The 19,372-nt window shown below is 42.3% G+C and overlaps 1 protein-coding gene across 4 annotated transcripts; it reads right to left on the minus strand.

Annotated features, from left to right (window-relative positions):
- Positions 1-2,528: 2,528 nt before the first annotated feature.
- Positions 2,529-17,147, minus strand: PRRG1 (proline rich and Gla domain 1). Of its 4 annotated transcripts, XM_081004393.1 has the most exons (5): positions 17,010-17,040; positions 16,079-16,147; positions 9,428-9,465; positions 8,418-8,578; positions 2,529-6,978 (listed from the first exon to the last, which is right to left on the minus strand). In XM_081004393.1, exons 3-5 carry the CDS (start codon positions 9,444-9,446, stop codon positions 6,478-6,480), a joined length of 681 nt encoding a protein of 226 aa, XP_080860519.1. In that variant the 5' UTR covers positions 9,447-9,465; positions 16,079-16,147; positions 17,010-17,040; the 3' UTR covers positions 2,529-6,477. The 4 variants fall into 4 exon arrangements, with proteins under 4 accessions (XP_080860519.1, XP_080860518.1, XP_080860521.1 ...); XM_081004392.1 differs by lacking the exon at positions 16,079-16,147 and having other exon boundaries at positions 17,014-17,147; XM_081004395.1 differs by lacking the exons at positions 16,079-16,147; positions 17,010-17,040 and adding an exon at positions 16,800-16,823.
- Between the last annotated feature and the right edge of the window lie 2,225 nt (positions 17,148-19,372).

Consider the following 19,372-nt stretch of genomic DNA (forward strand, 5'->3'; position numbering starts at 1 on the left):
ACCTTGTTTTCACAGCATTTCCATCTTCAGCCTGCAGCTAGTTCTCCCTCTTGCAGATCAGCTCCCTCTGTATGGCATGCAATGACAGTAATTTCAAGAGATTGTAGCTGAAGCTGCAACTCAACCGTTAGTTTTATAGGCACTCTTCAGAAATGCAAGTCTTTGAACTGGGTTTCTGTAGCTCAAAGATTCAGGCTAATGATAGTTATTTCAGACAAGGGCATATTGGTGACTCTCCAAACGGCCAGTTACTCTCTTCCACACCAATCACAAACGAGTTTGTAATTTGAATGAGTGGAGAATAATTGGGTCCTGCAGCAAACATGTTACTTTTAAATAAACAAAATAAGATTATTTCTCTAAACCAGGATCTCATTAGTTGGGTCAATCTATGCTAATTGCAGTACATTTATATTTATTTCAGCATCTGCACACTGTCAGTGCTAAATGTTTACGAACAGATGAAACATGCTGTTTCAGCAGAAATGGGTGGAAAGTCTATACTGCTATCAGTAACAAGCTCACTTATAAAATATACTTTCTCGTGCACCACCTCTGCCTTCTCAGGGTATTTATGAATAGCACTAGAAGTATTGTAGCAGATTACCACTGCATTGCCTGGGACCGAGGAGCCTTATGCTGGGTCCAAGTCAGGCAGGGTTGCTTACAGCTTTCCTGGTAGGAAAAGGAATTCTCAAGGAGAGAACACTTTCTCTAGAAGCTCCCAGCCCCAAATCAGGCAGCTCCACAAGCACTGGAGGTGGGAAAAGTATACATATGCACCACAGCCCAACCCTCAGATGCTGGCTGCTCCAGATGAGGAAACTTCATCACTGTAAATCCTCTTGGCCCAGTTTATTATTGGTGGGTGAAACTACACACTACATGTAAAGGTGCATTTTGCCACTTTCTTTCAAAATAACAGACATGGGAGGGGCCTCAATGAAGAGCAAGCTACTAGTTGTTGTTTTCCTGTTCAATCCATAGATTGAACAAGAGATTGATTTTAGATTAAGGAAAACATAGGTCATTCATAGTAAATATAACAGAAGTTGTGCTAGATAGATATATTTTGTACCTAGTAAAAAAGGTAAAGGTACCCCTGTTAGGCCCAGTCGCGGATGACTCTGGGGTTGTGGCGCTCATCTTGCTCTATAGGCTGAGTGAGCCAGCGTTTGTCCACAGATAGCTTCCGGGTCATGTGCCCAGCATAACTAAGACGCTTCTGGTGAACCAGAGCAGTATACGGAAACGGCGTTTACCTTCCCGCCAGAACAGTACCTATTTATCTACTTGGACTTTGATGTGCTTTCGAACTGTTAGGTGGGCAGGAGCTGGGACCAAACAACAGAAGCTCACCCCTTCGCGGGGGTTCGAACCGCCAACCTTCTGATTGGCTGATCCCTATACTTTGCTTTAGTGTAATCTGGAACCAACGGTCTTCAAGCATATCCTGTGAGACTGTATTTTTCAGTTTTAGGGTGCTTATTTTAAAGGAAAGACCAAGTAGGCTGATTGTGGTATGAGCTTTTATAGCAACAGAACATTTAAAAAGTTGGTCAAGTGTAAAGTGAACTTAAGCCTTCCTATTAGAGGGAAACAGTGAAATACTTAAAAGGAGATGGTGCATTTTAAACTCAAATATACCAAACATGAATTTTGTCGTTTTAAATCTCCTTGGAGAACAGATGCAACCCACAACTCCAAAGACCACCAGTGAGATTTTAGTGGGAGTGTTGACCAATTACATTACCTACAGATTACATTTCCTGAAAGCTGTAAACACAAGAGTTCAAGACAGACCACAGAAAGCACTGTTTCCACATCATTCAACAGTCAAGCATATTAGCACACACATTCAACACTCACCTTTATGGAAGCAACTTGGGGCAGGGGGATAGTTTCCACATGCAGTGTGTGATGATCCCGTTCATTTAAAATAATTGTGTATAAGGATGCTAGGGAACTACAATGTGGTACTGCATCTGATGTGAAACCTGAAGATTGACACTGAAATCCCTGCTAGATAAGCCAGGGCAGAAAGAGAGAGCATGAGAAAACCACCTCCCTAACTCCCTAAAGGAAGGGGCAGGAATAATTGTAACGTCAACGTGCCCTATGCTTCGTCAAAACGTTTCTTGTCCCCCGATGCTAATAAATATATTCCAAATTTGTTTTACATTTTATTCTGGCCTTACAAGATGTATACAACTGAAACTGATAGCCAATTTAATGAAAATGGACTTATTATTACTGGCTCAAGGTCCTGAAGTAATTTGGAATTAACTGACGGTTATTTTCCACTACGTACATCCACTTCCTTCAAATAAGCTCTTTGGCCTCTGGGAAGGTGATAACAAGTAATGTTATCCTATTACTCTGGTCTTGGCAATGACTCAGTGATGGTCCTGTGGAATTCTCAAGTTAGGCAAAGATGAATGTATACTCCAGGGGAAAATTAGCAGTGGTATTTCATTTTGAACAACACTTAAAAACAAAGTAACTTAACATTACATACTGCAGCAAGCTTTGATAATCTTTTGGACTTTTATTAGTCTTAGAGTGCCAATATATCAAAACTTGTTCATAACCTTTTGTTCCAGACAATAAAAAAGCAAGGCTCTGACAGAACCATTCTGCTCTGAGTAAAATACCAAGGCACCAAGAATTTAAAAATAGCTTTATTGCATACCAGGATCCCACCCCCCAAATGTTTTTAAAATAGCATTAATTTAAATGTAAACTGTATTAAAAAAATATTTAATACTGCAATAAAATTGGGATTATTTACATGCACTGAACAAGTTGTCACCAGAGTCAGGATAACTGTTATGGACAACACATGGCTTCTCCATTCTTACTTTTTTTATAACATAGAAGTCTTAAGAACTTCACAAGGTAATGGCATTGTTATACTCCAGGTGCAAAATATATCACATTGCCTATTATTAACGTAAAATACACACATCCAAAACATTTATAGGCGAGGTTATGTGTTATATTATCTACTGCAAGGCAACAACAGTTTAAAAATAGTTAACCATATTTTGAAAAAATAAACATTCTGTATAAATCATTATGTTAGTTGGATTAATACGTGATCAATTCAGGAACAGCAACACACAAAAATCAAGCTAATAGGAAGCCTCACTTTTATAGGTTATATAATTGGAACCACCGCAACACAGGACTAAATTTATACATGAGATGAGGAAAATCTGAGAAACTGGGGAGCAGAAACTGGGGAGCTTCTCTTAGTGTGTATCATGCGTGCGTTCCTTGATCAGCAGCAACAGAAAGGCCAACAATAGAAGTAATCTTAACAATAGATTTGCCCCATCCCAAGTAATTTCTGTAAGTCAGATATGAGGCACTTTATCACAGGAATGATTCACTCTGGCTGTGCATCAAGGTGTTTTGAGGTAAAGTAAAAACAGAAGCATCTAGAGAGGCATATTATTAGGAACTTCCATCTGTAAAGGTGCACAGAAGGAAACAGTCTGGCCTTGAAGGCTGTGCAGTCTCATTGCATTTATCTTTAGCAGATATTAAAGTGAGCCCTTTAGCAGCAGACACTGGAGATTTTCCCATCACAATGCACTAATTTAAAGTCAAGGGAAGCAAAGCTAAATATCTTGCTGGAGAATACAAGCACGTTCCATTTGCCACCCAGTTCACAAAGCTGACTTTGCTGCTCTACAAGTTTAACTGCTTGCTATGATTTCACAAGCTTTTTGGGGTAACCGGTGTGTGTGTGTGTGTGTGTGTGTGTGTGTGACATCTGACTAAGATTATACTAATAAATGCCTTGTTAACAGAGATATGAGATGGTTTTCCAGCAGAAAAAGGCAGGACTGACTGGAGGTATTTTCATACCCGAAGCAGAAAGGTAAAATTATCCCCCCACCATGGTGGTTACTGCTGCCAAAAAGCAATGCACCTTGCTGGAACCCAAAAAGGGATAGACACAGGCCCCTTCTTGCTCTGGAACAACACTTCTGAAAAATACACACTGACACAAAGGGCCGCTTCTTGATTCTGTACTCACATTACCACTGTGGCTCAGAATCCAGAGTCCAAAAACTGGGGAAATGGGTGCAAACACAAAATGGGAACACACAGGGAAGCAAGAAAGGAGATATAGTAGCCAGGAAAGAAAATAGGGTGTGGGGAGGAGAATGTGCACATGGGCCTACAGGTAATCACCCCATTTTTATTCTACTTAGTACACTTGGCGTAACCACACTTGGCATAACCTCGGTGACCTCAAGTTTAAGACCATATGCACCTTGTGAGTTGGATCTAGACTTAAGACTCATTGAAGTCAGTGGAACTTCAGTCACAGCTGAGTCCCATTGATTCCACTGGCTCTGCTTCAAGCACAACTATGCTTGGATCCAACCCATTGTCAATAGAACACCTCCCGCCAACATGGAAGCTGAAGAGAGTTGTGTGGGAGGGAAAAAACCAACATGATTCTATTTTCTAACAGGTTCAACATTTTAAGCTTTCTTCCATTCATACAAATCCAAATCTGAAAGTGTGCCTATACTGTTTTAACTTGAAGAATACATCAACCAGTCATTCCCAAAATATGAGTTAGCGCAAACTACTGTGACTGTGAGAGAATCACAAGTGTGCTGAGAGAAATAAGTTGTTAAAAGCGTTCCTTTGAGACAGTGGCCATTTCTTCTTGCCAACGACCCTGTATGAGAGGCAAGTAATTTGCCCACGGTTCTGCGCTGGGGGTGTGGTTTTGATCACTCTGCTGCTCTTGTGTAAAACACACTGCTCTTGGGTCTCTGCGTAATATTTATTTAATAACAGTGGCTGAATGATCCAAATAACACCCATAATGCAGAAATGCAGTAGAGGTACCTGCCTTCAGAAGAGATTACTTTCCGGGCAAATCTATGCGAATCACCACTATAGAATGCCTTCAATTTCAGCTTAGGAAAATGGGGGGCCAAGTATGAGAAAGGTTGCCAGAGTCACTCTTGTCTGGTTAGCCAGACTGAAATGCTTTAGGGCAGCACTGCACAATCTTCTGCCCATCAGATGTTTTCGACAACAACTCCCACCAACCCCAGCCAGCCTGGTCAATTGTCAGTGATGATGGAACTTGTAATATGAAACACCTGGAGGACACCAGGTTACAAGGGGGGGGGGAATTACCCTCTTCTTACCTTCATGCACTGTTCTAGTTCGCCCCGAATGGCTCAAAATAATTGGTTTTAAGAGATAAATATGTACAGGCAAGGGTCCCCACCTTCACATTTCTCAATCATTTTCCTACCCCCCACAAATGACAAATAAGAGCTGCTATTAAAAAGGAAAAAAACCCTGGTAAAGGGGTGGGCGAAGAGAAGCAGCACTTTCTCAGCACTGCTTTTGGAATAAAATTTCTGGTTTATAGATTTCTGGTGATTTAAGCATCGCCTCTTATCTGCTTTTAAAAGCCAGCATGCATAAACAAGAGACCAGTCAGATCTTAACAGCATCTCTTTGAAGTGAAAAAGCACAGACGGGTCAGAATTGAGTATTGTAACTAAAAAAACAATAGGCCATTTCATAGTGTGTAAAATATGAAATGAATACAAACGTGGAGCAATTCATTGAACTGCAACCAAATACTGATAAGGTATACTCCCACTGGTCATGGGATAATTAGTAAACAGGGCTCTCAAGTCAACACACTTCCCACAGAAAGTAGGAAAGAGAGAGCTTCTGTACAGGGCTTATCACATCTTATGTCAATCACAGAAAAAGCTCCCTTCCCCTGTAATCTATCGTCTCTTAACCTTTACTCTGGCAGATAGGTTGTTATAGCTGCACTGAAGACAGGAGCAAAATTAATTACTATCAGTATGTGTTTCTAGTTTGCATAATCGGAAAAATATATGTAGTACTATACTCCACCTCGGGAGCAGAGGCCTCTTTTTTTTTTTTTTGCTGGAACCTACAATTAATCAGTAGTTTACCACATTTCTCACAACTGTACTAAGTGTTATTTGTCAAAATGTTTCAACCTTACTTAGGGCAATGTGCGCTCTTTGGCAGAGGAAGCTATCACCATTTATGCCAGCTGGATTAACTGGTTTCTGTTGGGTGTGGCTTATAAAGCACAACAAGCAAAAGGACAAAAATTATTGGCCTTTTTTGGTTTTAGATTCCTCTGTGTGTGTGTGTGTACCTTTATGGTTAGGGAGCCCTTTAGGTCTGCTACAAGATCACTTCCAGCAATATAGAAAGACAGAAATTGCACCTCTGGAAGTATGTACAACCCATTCAAAGACTGCATTGTTTCCAGGGCTGGGGGAATATGTGGAACAAAACTAATATGGGACAGGGAAGAGGAAGTGGTGTTAGCATTACCAATCTTTAAAATGTTTAATTAAGCTGCAATAAAGTGCTAAAAAAGTATTACGCTTCCCTCCTCATCCCCTTTAAAAGAATGGGCCCAGAATTCTCGCTGCTTCATTTAGTGGTAACAGGAGTTACTGAAATGCTATTCACAATGTCTTCATATTGAGGCGGTGGATCCGAGTGATTTGCCACTTCCTTTCTCCTCGGGCCATTCGCACCAGCCACTTCCTCATACGATGGCGGTGGGTCGTAATTTGACAGCCTGATTGATATTGAGTCTGAACGTCCGTCTGTGTAGCTCAGATATCCTGGAGAGTGTCCATTGCCTTCAAACATTTCTTCCTGGGGTGAATGAAGAATGCTGAGTGGCTGAGGAAGTGGACTGCTTCCATCTGCAACAGTTCTGTCACCTGCGACTTCTCTGGTTCTGCTATGGGCATACATGGAACGTCTATGCATTTTCTTTCTGAACAGGCACCTCCATGTGATAAATATGATAAGAATAACGAAAAAGCCAATGATTAATGGAATCACAAGGTAAAATGGATACCAGTTATGTCCTCCATTGATTTCCCCATTGAGCCTCTTCGTGTAGTCCTTCCAGAACTCCATCTGAAAATATGACAGAAGAAAATAGGTTTTCTGAGAGGTCTTTCCCCTATTTCTGATTGGAGAAATGAGAGGTTTTATGGCTGCACAAAAATACTGCTTCAGGAGTCAGCACACAAGTATTCTGGCAGGTTTCCAGTATATGACCTCTTATCAACCAATTTTCATTTCAGTTCCATTAGACGCTCTTTTAACACTTGTGCACACATTTAAGAGTAATTATTTTTCTTTCTCATAATTGCAGGGAGAAGAGGTAGAAAATAAGACAGTTTATCATATTGATATAAAACAGCAAAATATCTTCCTAATAATAATAATAATAATAATTTATTATTTATACCCTGCCCATCTGGCTGAGTTTCCCCAGCCACTCTGGGTGGCTTCTAATCAAATCTTAAAAACAATACAGCATTATTACATTACTTTGTGGCATAGCACGGCTCATAAGAGCATAAGGACAATATTGAGCCCAGCATCCTGTTCTCCCAGTGGCCAACCAGAGGCCTGTGGGAAATAAGGGAGCAGAACATGAACACAAGAGCACCATCTCCTCCCATGGTTTCCAGCACTGCTGCCTCCAACTGTGGAGATAGAGCACAGACATTGTAACGAGTAGCCATTGTCTCCTTCAGACACAAAATGTTCTGTGGAGGCTGGTCCATGTCAGCAAATGGGCATTCCCCTACCAGCCCCAGTCTGCCTCAAACTGCCTGTCCTACATGCCTTCTTACTAACAACCAGTACAAGGGGTAGGCGGGACATTGGCTGTCAGTTTCCTCCTCCTTGGTTTGTTTCTCTGGTACGATTCAGCAGGGAGGATGGGGACAAAACCGTAATCAATTTGTCTGTCACTGGTTCTGATTCTACCTACTGTTGGTCTCTTGAGTTTCTACCCTACCTGGCCCAATGAGCACCAGCCACCACTAAATGTTTGTGAATACTGGGCAGTTTGGCACAGTATAGCAGTTCCCCCTTTCAGCTTGGACAGCTACTTGTAACATTCAAATTTCAATTTATGGCTCAAATGGCTCCACTTTCTATTGCCATAACATAAATCCAACAGTGAGTGAAATTATCTGAGAAACTAGGGTACAGAGATGTCACAAATTTATAGCTTATTCAGAAGTTAGTCCTGAGTTCAGTGGGATTCACTTTTACTCACTGAATTTAATGGGCCCAACCAAGTAAAACTTAGCTGAACACCACTCAATGATTCCATTACCCAAGTGCTTGAGATAAGAGAGATGGAGGCAAGAGTGTCTAGTAATCCAGGTTCTCTTTTTTCTTGCTTTCAATTTGCTGCAGTTTTGAACTAACTTCTCGTTCAGAGATTAAAGAAAGTTTTGTGTTCATTATGTCGAAAAGAAATATAAACCAATCAGTATCATTAAAAAGAAAGTTAACCCAGGAAGCATACCTTTACAACTGCATAGCTAACTTACCGTCTTCTCATCATTTTCAAAAGCTTCTCTTGCCTCTTCTCTGTTACAAATTTCTTCAAAGCATTCGCGTTCAATGTTTCCTTGCTTTAATTCCTCCAAAAACCCATTAGCCCGCGGATATCTTTTCAGGACAGAATTGGCTTTAGTCTCTGAGATGAACACTGCCAAAAAAACAAAACAAAAACAACAGAGGTCAGTGGCAATTTAAAACAGAAACATTAGGTTTTATTTAATTCAGGATAATTCTTTTTCTAAGGCAAGAATATGTAAACTTATTTCTAAATAAAGCACGTGTGTCTAGTGATTATATGATTATCATTTTTAACTGTCCCAAGCACAAGGGCCTGGAGCGGTTAACAACATTTCAAACATTACCAAGCCAGGTGAACAGGACATTCAATGCATTTTAAGTGTCAACCTCATCTCATCCCTGTAAGATTTGAACATGTTTGAATTGTCAGCACAGAAACAATCCAGCTTCCGAGGCTGGAATATAATAGCAGAAGAAGGGATGATAAATGATTTGTGGCTTTTACAGATCAAGTCAAAACCCAAGTTTTTAAATACACATCTTGTAGTGCCCGGATTCAAGGTTCGTTCAGCTGCCACAAGTCCTCTGCATGTGCCAGATGACCATGAGCTCTCATCGAGCTTTTAAGGTTAGGCCAAACCTGCTGTGTATGATCTGATTTGTGGAAGCCTACGCAGCGCCCCTAATGGATATGCAGTTTAATCCAGGGATGGATTCTTGTGATTTCCCCACTACAGGTACTTCACATGAGCCCTTTTGTGCTAGAGTTAATACTTGACTCCTGTCAGACAGTGACGATTCTTTATTGGGGTGGAGAAAAGGAAGGATCTAATAGCTGACATAACAGCAGATATAGGCATGGAAAGGAGACAATGCCCCTTGCTCCAACACACATACTCTGACACCAAAGATCCTGGCAGGGCATTACACACTCTTCCAAGTGAAAACACAAACTACTAGAACATGCACGCAAACTTACCACCATCCATGTTTAGCATTGCTGTCTGGAGAGGTCAGCTGTAACATAAAAAAAGAAGGCACCCATTGTTAAATGTGAGGAACATCTCTTATTCGAAGACGTATATAAAAATGATTAAATGTTGTCAAGTTGATGGCCAGCAAAGTTTGAAAAGAGAAGCAGCTTTGTTGTTCAACTCCAGTATCTCGTTTAGTAGCACTAAACACAAAAACTATATTTTTATTTAGAATAATTAATATAGTGATCATCATTAACAAAGACTGGAACGGGTAGAGAAGTTCTACTAGGTGCATAAAGCACAGGAACTTTACACAAAGGTTAGGTAATGACCGTTCATTCCTTTCAAAACATGGGAAGCCTTTTTGTTTTCATGATTTTGAATACATGAACCACATTGGCAGGATGCAGACAACAGGAGTGCTAGGTCTGGATGGGGGTTGGGGTATTCAAATTCAAACTTCTGCTCAACCATAGAGCTCATCAGCTTTTTAGAGGCTTTAAAGAGTGCTTCTCTTAATGTTTTAATTTTGCTTATTAGCAACTGTGGGCGTTTACTTTCTGGAGCATTAAAGATATAAATCTTGAACTAATTAATGGCCTTGGACAATACAATCTTCCAGTCTTATCCATCTCACATGGCTGCTTGGAGGACAGTAATCTGGTTTGTACACTGGAAATACTGCAGACTTGGGCTTAAATGAGAACCAGTTTCACAAAGCGCTGTTCCCATTCAAAGGAAGGCAAGAACGCACATGGCTCAGCATTGTGCAAAACACATGCCTTTCTCCCACATGAGATTTGTGGATATGGGAGCAGCCCATGAGAGAAGCTGAGGAATGCAGCTCAGTTTTTCCTGGTTGCGCTTTCACATGTTGCTCTCCAGAGAAGATCTAAGCATGCCCTTCACTATAGTGTAAACAAATATCTTGAACAGAAGTAAATAAATAGTGTTCTTGAAGGTAATGAATTGCAATGCCGATACATAAATTTAGGGGATCTGTGGGTAATGAAACAGGCTAGACAGCATCTGGAGTGCATATGGCATACTGTGGTCTAGTGGTTAGAGCAGCTTCTCTCAACCTTGGGTCTCTAGATGTTGTTGGACCAAAACTCCCATCATCCCTAGCTAGCAGGCTCAGTAGTCAGGGATGATGGGAGTTGTAGTCCAACAACATCTGGGGACCCTAAGGTTAAGAAAGGCTGGGTTAGAGTTTTAGACTAGGACCTGGGAGATCAGGGTTCAAATCCCCACTTTAATTAATTGTTAAATCCCATCCAAATAAACCACTCATCAGAAGTACACCCCATTTTTGTCAGGACTACATTTGTTTACTGGCTCTTATTCTCATTACTCATCCTAGAGAACTCTCTGCCTTGCTTAAACCAGCTTTAAAAAAGTTCAGCGTCATCGAGCATACAGACAACACCCAACTCCTCAGATGACCTCACTCAGCAGTTTCACACAGAAGTTAAAAAGAATGGGACACAGAATCGGAGCCTGTGGCATCTCGTGGCAGACATGCCTCAGGGCCAAACAGTTGTCCCTCAGTGCTCCCTTTTAGAAATCAGGCACGCAGGTAGGAGCAGAACCACCTGAACATCATATGGTAAACGTGAAGAGTCTATCCAAAAGGATATTGTAGTCAATGACATCAAAAGCCACTCCCTGAAGGGTCCAGGAGAATTAACAGGGTTGTACTCCTGGTATTGTTTTTTCCGGCATCAGGAGGCATAGGCCTTCTGAAACAGCAATAAAAGCAATTTCTAATGACAAACCCAGGTTTGAAGCTAGATTTAAATGAATCTACATTTAGAAAGCATTAGAAAACTATTTGACGACAACAAAAAGACCCTGTCTGCCCTTTTTATTGAAACAATGCATTTTAATTGGAATTTAAGGATACCTTAAAATGATACCTTGAAAGACCTACATTGCTCCCAGTACATTTCTGAGCACAATTCAAAGTGTTGGTGCTGACCTTTAAAGCCCTAAATGGCCTTGGCCCAGTATACTTGAAGGAGCGTCTCCACCCCCATTGTTCTGCCCGGACACTGAGGCCCAGCACCGAGGGCCTTCTGTCAGTTCCCTCCCTGCCAGAGATGAGGTTACAGGAAACCAGGAAGAGGGCCTTATTGGTAGTGGCGCCTGCCCTGTGGAACACCCTTCCATCAGATGTCAAATAAACAACTATCTGACGCTTAGAAGGCATCTGAAGGCAGCCCTGTTTAGGGAAGCTTTTAATGTTTGATGGACTATTGTATTTTAATATTTTGTTGGAAGCCACTCAGAGAGGCTGGGGAATTATTATTATTATTATTATTATACCTCCCTTTTTGGAGGAGTATTAAGAGTTTGGCCTGAAAAGCTGCAAGCGTCCTAAGTTATGCACATCTAGAACATGGAAATCCTCTATCTTCTTTTTAAAACCTGGACGCCACCCAATAGAATGAAGCAACAATTCACTGCAAGGAATTTCAGTACTGCACACCAACATAATAAAACTAGATAAATCACAATTAAACAAAAATCACAACCATCAATCTGACATTAAACTCCAGCAAAATCATGAGCAAAAATGCACATCTTTAACTGGCACAAGAAGTTCAACAGCACCGGTGCCAGCTGTATCTCAGAGAGGAAAGTATTCCAAAACTGGGATCCCACCAATGAGAAGGTAGTGCCCTGCACTATACTAAGCAAATTTTAGTTAATGGTGGTACTGGCAGGAGAGCATTATTTATTGTCATACATTGTGTATAAGCTTCTTTGTGTAAATCATTACTATCGAGTGTCTACAACATGGGTAGGCAAACTAAGGCCCGGGGGACAGATCCGGCCCAATCACCTTCTCAATCCGGCCCATGGACTGTCCAGGAATCAGTGTGTTTTTACATGAGTAGAATGTGTCCTTTTATTTAAAATGCATCTCTGGGTTATTTGTGGGGCATAGGAATTCGTTCACCTCCCCCAAAAAATATAGTCCAGCCCCCCACAAGGTCTAATTGCATTGTATTTACAATGCATCTCCCCACCCCTCAAGAGAGCTAGAATTCAAAGCCCAGCCTTTTCCCCAAACTATACAGCAAATGCCAATGACAAGTTTCCCTATCTGATAAGGTACATGTTTTGTTTTTTAAAAAATCAATACAACAGAGTCATTTTGTGCATGTATACAAGACATGTGAGTTTTATGAAGCAACTTGTGGGTGTTTAGAGAACTGCATGAAATTATTGTGGGGTGCAGAGTATTCTGCAAAGCTTGCTCCTGGCTGGTTTGAGGGAGGGCAAATCCCACAAACACACGCGGACATTCCTCTTAGTAGTCAACACTGAAAGGTGTTGCAAGTACTGCTGAGGAGGGAGAGATATGGCTAATCTAATCTTGGGAGTGACTGCAATGTGCGTATGGCATGGTTCAAGTCTCTTTTTCTTAGCCATATTTTTAGTCTACTCTTCATGCAAAGGTACAGACATGTGTAGAATAAAAAGCAGAATAAAAAATAACCAAGCAGCAGCAACAATAAAAATAGAATTCAATATAGCAATGTTAGATGCCATACAAGGTTATGGTGCCAGATGAAAGTTGAAGAACCTAAGAGCCCTGCAGGACCAGGTCAAAGACCCACCTAGTCCAGCATCCAACCAGATGCTTATGGGACACTGGCAAGCAGATCCAGAACACAGCAACACTCTTGCCGCATGTGATTTCCAGCAACTGGTATTTGGAAGAATACTGCCTCTGACTGTGGAGGTAGAACATAGCCATCATTCATGACTAATAACCATTAATCACTTTATCCTCCATGAATAATTCTAATCCTCACTGAAAGCCAAGTTGGTGACCATCCTGTGACAGTGAATCCCATAATTTAACTACGTGCTGCATACTCACTTTTCTCTGTCTGAGCTAACTGTCCTAGAAATGATGTCACTCATATCTAAACCAAGGCACTAGGATATTTTAAAACATATTATACAACGGCCCCAATCCAAAGTTAGCCATACTATTGAATCCCACTGATAATTTGTCCAATGGAAATAGTCATAAGTAACTTCTTTTGACCTCAGCAATAGGGCTGGATTGTGGGTCAGATAATAGAACTCTGTATGCTACTCATTTATTAAATAGATATGTAAGTAAGTAAAAGGTTAGCAAAATGCTTCCAGCACAATATGACGTTTTAGTAATGCGCCTTCTGAGGTAAACAAGGAAATATTTATGGATAATGGCCGTTGGACTGCGGGGATAGGGCTTTCCCCAATGTCAGCATTGAATTTTATATTAGGAAATATTGTTATTTAGAATGTACCTTATAACAACATAACATTTGGAAGTGGAGCTTGAGGGTGTATGATTTTGAATAAGTTACAGATTTTATATTGTATGTGTCCGGACACATATCTGCACACAATCATATGCATTACTATGTAAACCTAATTCACTTGGGGGTTCTTGGAATGTCTTGTAGCCTAGATGCCCCATGAAGTTGCTACTTCATAAGGTAGTATGTACACATACAAGCCCACCTCCTGTATCTGACTGGGTGTGAACACAAAATAGGTAAAACGGCCAGAAATCTCAGACTACTAAAGTTGCAATCCTTTACCTACTTACTGAGAGTAAGCCCTGTTGAACTCAACTGATCTTATTTCAGAGTATATGTGTATAGGATTGTACTGTAAAATACACAGCTATTATTCTATCATTGGAAATCTGGAGCTAAAAAGTTTCAAGCAGTGCAGGGCTAGGAAGCTTCTAAGCCTAGGGTCACTTTACATCATGGAAAAATGGCATTGCTTCAAAGCAGGAAAGTGCATGCATCATCTGCACTCTGCTGCTGTGGGAAATTCCTAATGCGTGCAGTGGCCACAACTGAGATGCAATTATGTCTGATGAGCTGCAACTCTGCCCACACAGCCCTGTGACATGTCACTCTTAGGTTTTGTCTGGGGAGGCTGCAATTCAGTGGTACAGCATCTATCTTTCATGCAGAAAGTCTCAGGTTCAATCCGCAGCATCTCCAGGTGTCTTCTGAGAGAAACGTGCCTGAAATTCTGGAAAGCTGCTGGCATCGGTGTAGCTCATACTGAGCTAGATGGACCAATGAGTCTGACTCCTATAAGGAACATTTCCTGTTTCCTGTGTCTTTCCCCACACCATAATCATCATTATCATCTATACAACATGCAACACTATCAAGACCTTCACATGCCTGATGGGTCATCCTTTGCTACATTTGGAGCTAAAGAAATCGCTTTGAACTTTTGTTGAAACTGTCAAGTACAGGCTCACAGGACTACAAATATTGCTGCTCCTGCTAATTTACTAATGATTTCTTCTATGGCAGGCATTTGAAAATGTTTACTTGTTCACTTCTCTTAGGTCCAAGCATATTATCTGGTCTTTGCCAGGATGGTCCATTGATTTGACCCACTTTGTAGATAACTTAACTGTCATCTTCAGTTTTCCTATATTATTCAGTTCCTTTTAAACTTTACATATTAGTGCCACTGGAACCCTGAGATCCATGAATTACAGGAAGGCACCTAGTACTTCCTTGAGACTTATTATTTTAGTCTGTATTGGCATTCCATTGATTTTCCAGGTCTGTTTCTATTAAGGACTCTTTATGCCATTTTTAAAGTTAGTCATGACCCTTAGAACTTTCATTCACTGTTTCCCAAATTTACATATGTGTGCTATTTCAAAAGTGTCTATGCTTTCTTAACTCGTTCCAGTAAAAATCAAACTGCTGAAATACTTAAAAACAACATGCAAAATTCTAATACTCCTCAGGCAACAAAAGTCATTCTGGTCAACAATGCAAACTGCAAAAACAGCTTACTAAGCAAAACGTTAAAGCCATAGTCAGGAAGCAGAAGTTTCCTGTTTAAAAGCCATCCACTGGGCTTTGTGTTCATCAACTACTGTCTGTCGAAGCCAACCCCAGGATATTGATTGCTGATGCATTTGACAGATAGCAATTGTTGAACACAATTGCATTCTTTCCTTTATTCTTTCCTTTACCAAGATTATCACCAGAGGCCCTCCTCCGTGTGCATAGGGTAGAATACCCTGCCCAAGGAGTTCTCCCCCTTTCCAATTGTATTTCACAGCAGCCCTGAGGGGTAGGTTAAGCCAAGCTCAAGGTCACCCAGTGAACTTCAAGGCCAATGGAGGATTTGAACCCTGATCTCCCAGATCCTAGGCCAACACACTAACCACTACACCATGCGGGTTCTCAAATATTTGTGTGCTAGCATCTAAACAGCTGAGGATATTAACATGTGTTATCTATGCATTTTAAACCCCATTTCACACTAAAATATCTGCATAAGTAGGGTCAGCCTACTTATGTGTACTTCAAAACAGAAGGAGACTAAATACATGTATGTACCTTTCATATTTAATGCACAGGTCTGTGCTTGGGCCCTCACATAGCCAAATCAAAACATGTGAGATCTGTGCCATCACCAAACACACACTTCCAACACAGCCAGCAAAATTCGAAGTCTCAGACAAGAAACTTTAAAAAGAACATTTGGTTCTGCACTGCTAGCGCAAGCAGAGATATATTAGACACCAAGTAACCAAACACAGCCACTTGGCAGCGCACATGCTTCCTGCAGCATACTTTGAAGTACAATACCTTCTTTTTGTAAAAACCGCATGGCAGGTCAAAGATGCCTATGACACAAAGGGCTGTAGGAGGTCAAAGCTCATTGTAGAAAAACAAAGATAGTGCAGAGCAATTTCCTGATAAATTAAAAACGGGTGAGACTGCAAAGCGAGTGCTTGATGCTGCGAAAGGCAGGGAGGTGGTGGGGGACACAAGGTTACTTCGTGCAGAGAAGCCATTTCACAGGGAGGAAGCAGGCAGCTGCCTGCGATCCGAAAGCGAGGAGGATAGGCCATTCTCTCCCCCTTCCGATTCATGTCAAACGCTCTTTTGGAGTACTTGGAGCCAGCTCCCTTCTCGGGACGCAAATCTCAGAACTACTTTTGTCTTAAAGGAATTAGATCACTTGCTCCTAAAACTTCCCATCATCTCGGCTTCCGAAAACAAAAAAAACCAAATCGGACAATGGCGCCTCTCCCAAACTCGGGCTGCGACCCTCTGAAATAAGTCCTGCCGGGCACAAAACATCAGCCCACAACAAACCAAACTCCCTGCGCCCAGATCAACATCTGGCTGGCTGACATCCAGCCAGCCACCTACCAAGCAACTCCTGCGGCAGGCAGGAAGGAGACCTCCCCTTTCCAACAGCGAGGATCACCGGATACAGGAGAGGGGGCGCCCGGAGAGCTGCCCAAAGGAAACCCCGCTTCGTTATTGCCAGCAGCAGCAGCAGCACCCCCGCGGCCCCTACCCAGGGAAAAAGAGCCAGGTTCCGGGACTTCTCTGCCCAGCTCATCTCCCGCCGCCACCTTCCCAAAGCCGTTCCCAGAGCCAAACAACTCCCTCACTTTAGGGTGAACCCCGACGGCGGCGCCCGGCCGAAGTCATCTCCCCCCCCCCCCCGTAGTCGCCAGCGCCCTTCCTCCCCCCGCCAGGCGCCGGGAAGCGGCCCAGGAGCCACGAACCTCTCCGCGGCAGGAGCGCGCCGCAGCCTCCCTCCTTCCCTCCGACAGCCGCGGAGAACTTCCCGGCGCTGCAGCGCTCCCAGTTCAGAAAGGCGCATCCAGCGCAGGCGCAACGCGCGCCTGACAACACCCCCGCGACGTTAGGGAAGCTGGGAAAAAAGGAAAGCGGCGCGCGGGGGCGGGGAGACCCTCGCCCCTCCTACGACAATGGCTCTCTAATCCGGTGTTGGGGTCACAGCCAATTCGCTGGAGGCGAAAGGCTTGGCTCTGTGCGTCCCAGCTACTAGCTGAAGCAACCCTTCTCATCCAAGAGAGGCAGGCCTTCCGTGGAGAAAGCAGTGGGCATGCCGAAGAAACGCCTGGCTTCCATATGCTACTAACTTCGGCTTGCTCACTCCGATCTTGGCGCCGAAATGTCTGCTCCCATGGCTTAGCTCCCTAAGCGGCGTGACCTGGCAAGGGAACATACAGCATATTTGATTCCCCCCCCCCCGCCTTTAAATGTTAAGCCCGCGGGAACGTCCATAGCTACGAATATTCATCACCCACTTGAGGCATCCTCACCCAAACTTTTCTTGCTATGGGCCCGTTGCAGTTTTTTCTCTACTGCCCCATGGTGCACGGACACCAGACTTCGGAAAAGCAAGGAGGCTGTGCAGAAAACCTCTACCAGATTTGAAGGTTTCCTTCGACCTTATTTGTCGTGAGAAAAATAGCCCGCTGCGTATTGATTAGTGGACAGTTAATGATTGTGGGCCCCGCCCCCAGTAAATGAACAATAAATATACGATCGACAATGTATCCTTAAGCACACAAAAACATTTATTGTTTGTCACATACCAGGAAAACATTATGGGTGGAACTCAACCAAGTTTTACTTGGTGGATCTATTGAAGTTATGTTTGTTAACTTCAAAGGGTCTATAGCTGTCGTGGGAAATGGACTGTGAGGGGCTTAATAGACTCTTTAATGCTTCACACACAGATTGCTTTAACATCTAGCTTTTGTTTTTGAAATAAATTAGATATTTCAACACCTTCCCTTTTCTGGTCCATTAAATGTGTCTCTTCAGTTCCAGCACCAGAGCAGCAAGTGAGATCTTGTCAAAATTCCCCATAATATTGCAGCAGAAACTATGAAAAGCAGAATTAAACTTTGCTGTTACGTTTTTTGCACATATGTACCAGTTTGGTTTTATCAAGTACAAACCTATGTACACATTGCTATTTAGTCCAGCTCCAGTGCAGCCCCGCTGTAGGTGTTTGATGTTGAGTACACATGACATTATCTGCAGTCTATATCTGCTTCCATATTGGCACCCATGGTGGGTTTGCTCACACTTTCTGGGCACAGTTTCTTAAGGAAATTACAATCGTTATTGGCCATTCACTGGTATTAGATCCCAAACTGGCTTCTATTTTGTCATAAATTAATGCTGACCTGGCTTAAAAACGTTTGGTAATTTTCCTTTTAGTTACAGTTAGACTGGGTATAACACGGGCATGGGATATGTTTCTGTTATTAATGTGAATTACTGGTATAAGAAGCTTTGTTATAAGAAGTTTTGATGGCACTGCAAACCATTGGAGTTAATCACACATCCACACACACAAAATTCAAACCAGCTTCTATCTGATTTGAAAAATGTGAACATTTCAGGTACTCGTTGCACCTGCACAGATTATGGCTTTATTGCATAGGAGTTTGAGGAGCAGAGTTGCAGCTGTGGGGGAAACAAGCCAGGCAACGTGCATTGAGTGAAAGCATCCCCATCACTTTCTCGTGTGTACAGCGGCGTAAAAATGCACCTTAAAATGCAGTGTATAAGTGTGTGTGTGTGTGTGTGTGTGTGTGAACAACCTTGCTGCCTTTAAGCCGCTAATATGTATGTAGCCCAAGAGGCAGCAATATTATAGTGCAATCCTGTAGCTGTTTACCCAAAAGAAAGTCAGATTGAGTTCAACAGGGCTTCCTTCCAGGCAGGTGGATACAGTAATGCATCACTAATCTATAATATAAAGTGTACACCTTCTTAAAAACTTGGTCAACAGGAAGGAGTGAAGCACCTTTACTTTTGGGTACTTTATCTGCCTAACAACTTTATTCTGTAAGCAGAGGCATACCTAGGCTCCCTTGGCAAGGTATCTGTACCTCCAAAGCCAGGAGAGACCATGCACCAGAAACTCAAAAGTTTGCTTTTCATCGGCCATTGCACTCTGAGCCATGGTGGAGAGGTTCAATTTTGAGCCCCCTGTGCCTCCGTCCTTGTTGGGAACCAACCTTATCAACCCCTAGGTAGGATCCTGCCTGTAAACAAATTACAGTCAATTGCAATGCCTGCATTAATTTAAGAGATTGA

The sequence above is a fragment of the Podarcis pityusensis genome, assembly GCF_964106645.2.
Source record: "Podarcis pityusensis genome assembly, chromosome: 4".
NCBI lineage: Eukaryota > Metazoa > Chordata > Lepidosauria > Squamata > Lacertidae > Podarcis > Podarcis pityusensis.